The following is a 2,390-nucleotide window of genomic DNA, read 5'->3' as shown; positions in this document are numbered from 1 at the left end:
TAAAGATTGGAAAGTCACAAGACCATTTGGGATTAACTTCTATAAGTTTTTCATTTCATGTCCCATGTATCAAAGCATGCCTCATCTATATGATATGTAGCTACATGTATACATGAATATAGACATATGCATAGACATATTTGTATGTCATATATATAATACAACAGCAGTACACATGCTGGTCTGGAATGGGAAGATCAATAATGTGCAGGCAAATAATGGAGGACCAGGAATATAACCATAGGTAGAAAAAAACTGGTTCATATTGGATAGATGCCAGATCCTGACAAAAAGAATATTCAAAGCAGTAGAGTCCAGTGGAAGAGCAAATCCATAACACAAATTAATTCTAAATTTGGTTTTAAGGGATCTGATCATAATATGAGTTTCTAGGGGAGGTGTAATGTTCTTTATTTTATTTGTCTTCTTGTTATGAGAATTAATCCATAATTTCAATGAATGACCTGAGTTTTAAAACAAGTATACCTACTTTAATTTCTTCTCTTTTTCTAGATGTTCTTCCCCATCACATTCACATCATTTGGTTAAGGTTTGAAAGTGTGGCCCAAGAAGCTCAGAAAACCCTCCTTGCTCAATGGCCATTAGTAATCATTCACAAGTGACAGAGTTTATCCTCCAAGGCTTCTCTGAACACCCCAGTCTCCGCATTCCATTATTTGGCTGTTTCCTCTCCTTGTATGTAGTGGCTCTCACAGGCAATGTCCTGATCATTACAGCCATCGCACTGAACTCAAGCCTCCACAGCCCCATGTACTTTTTTTTGTTCAACTTGGCTACAATGGACATCATCTGCACCTCCTCTGTTCTGCCCAAAGTGCTGGAAGGGCTGCTCTCAGAGGAGAATTCCATCTCCTACAGGGGCTGCATGGCACAGCTCTATTTCCTGATTTGGTCTGGATCATCAGAATTGCTTCTTTTCACTGTCATGGCTTATGATCGTTATGTGGCCATCTGCCACCCCTTGCATTATAGCACCAGGATGACCAAGATGCTCTGCAATGTGTTGGCAGCCAGTGTGTGGCTAATATGTGCTTTCAATTCCTCTGTAAATACTGGTCTCATGACACAACTGTCCTTCTGTGGACCCAATGTGATTACTCATTTCTTCTGTGAGATCCCTCCTCTGTTGTTGCTCTCCTGTACTTCTACCTACATTAACAGGGTCATGACTGTCTTGGCAGATGCCTTCTATGGCTTCATAAATTTTGTTCTGACTTTGGTGTCCTATGGGTTCATTATCTCTAGCATCCTGAAGATCCAGACATCAGAAGGGAAGAAGAGAGCATTCTCGACCTGCTCCTCCCATCTCATTGTGGTGTCCATGTATTACTCTGCTGTTTTTTATGCCTATATTAGTCCTATTTGTGGCTATAATCCAGAGAGTAGTAAACTAGCTGGTGTTCTCTACACCATGTTGAGCCCAACTTTGAATCCTCTGATTTATACTCTAAGGAACAAGGAGGTCAAAATGGCCCTCAGAAAACTCTTCCCATGCTTTAGAAATTAGCTGTGATTTTCATGCTCCTTCATCTTGGTTAGATTATGTTATAAGGCTGATTATGCATGCAGTTAAGAAAAAAACTTTTAAATAATCTGAATTGGCAATTTCCTTTGATGACTACTTTGTTCTTATATGTTTGAAACTACAAGGCTCAGATTTATGAAGTTGTTGATTTTTCTTCTAAGTATTATTTAAATCTGAACAGGCTGCTTCCTTCTTTATATTGTTTCCCGACTTATACATCTATGACAGAAAATTTTCCGTGTTAAATTTTTTTAAATGAGAAAAAATGTTAATGTTGGAAACCATGTTATTGTAGGTGCCTGTGAATGTACACGTGTGTGCTCTGATATGCCTACCTGTCAGTTTGTATATAGAAACATGTCAGTAAAACCAATAAAGTATAAATGTCCTTTCATGTTAAATATAGCTTTAATTCTCACCTTTAAGTGTTATATCATGTCATTTCTCTCTATCTCTCTCTGTCTGTCTATCTATCTATCCATCTATCTATCTATCTATCTATCTATCTATCTATCTATCTATCTATCTATCTATCTATCTATCTATCTATCTAATACTCTATCCAAAAGGAATCACAAGATTCTGGAAAGAGATTAATTCAACTGAGTCAAAAAACATAGGCTTAATTCCCAGCTCTTACATGCAACAGACTGTTGCTCATAGCAAGTCCCTTATCCTGTTAGTACTATAGGCAATCCTTTAAGAGTAAGTTTCAGAGCTGGTCCTGACCTTGGTCCTCATTGAAAAATTCCTATACCAATGAAATCATAGGTCCAGTTCTAAGTTCCCTTCTAAATATATACACACAATATGTCTATACACTTGTGAAAAATTTAAAAATAAC

The 2,390-nt window shown here is 37.4% G+C and overlaps 1 protein-coding gene across 1 annotated transcript; it reads left to right on the top strand.

The window, feature by feature from the left end:
- Positions 1-595: 595 nt before the first annotated feature.
- On the top strand, positions 596-1,528 carry LOC123236460 (olfactory receptor 13A1-like). Its single transcript, XM_044662856.1, has one exon. It carries the CDS (start codon positions 596-598, stop codon positions 1,526-1,528), a length of 933 nt encoding a protein of 310 aa, XP_044518791.1.
- The last annotated feature ends 862 nt before the right edge of the window (positions 1,529-2,390 follow it).

This window comes from Gracilinanus agilis, chromosome 2, assembly GCF_016433145.1.
Source record: "Gracilinanus agilis isolate LMUSP501 chromosome 2, AgileGrace, whole genome shotgun sequence".
Classification (NCBI taxonomy): Eukaryota; Metazoa; Chordata; class Mammalia; order Didelphimorphia; family Didelphidae; genus Gracilinanus; species Gracilinanus agilis.
This window is presented reverse-complemented; position numbering and strand designations above follow the sequence as displayed.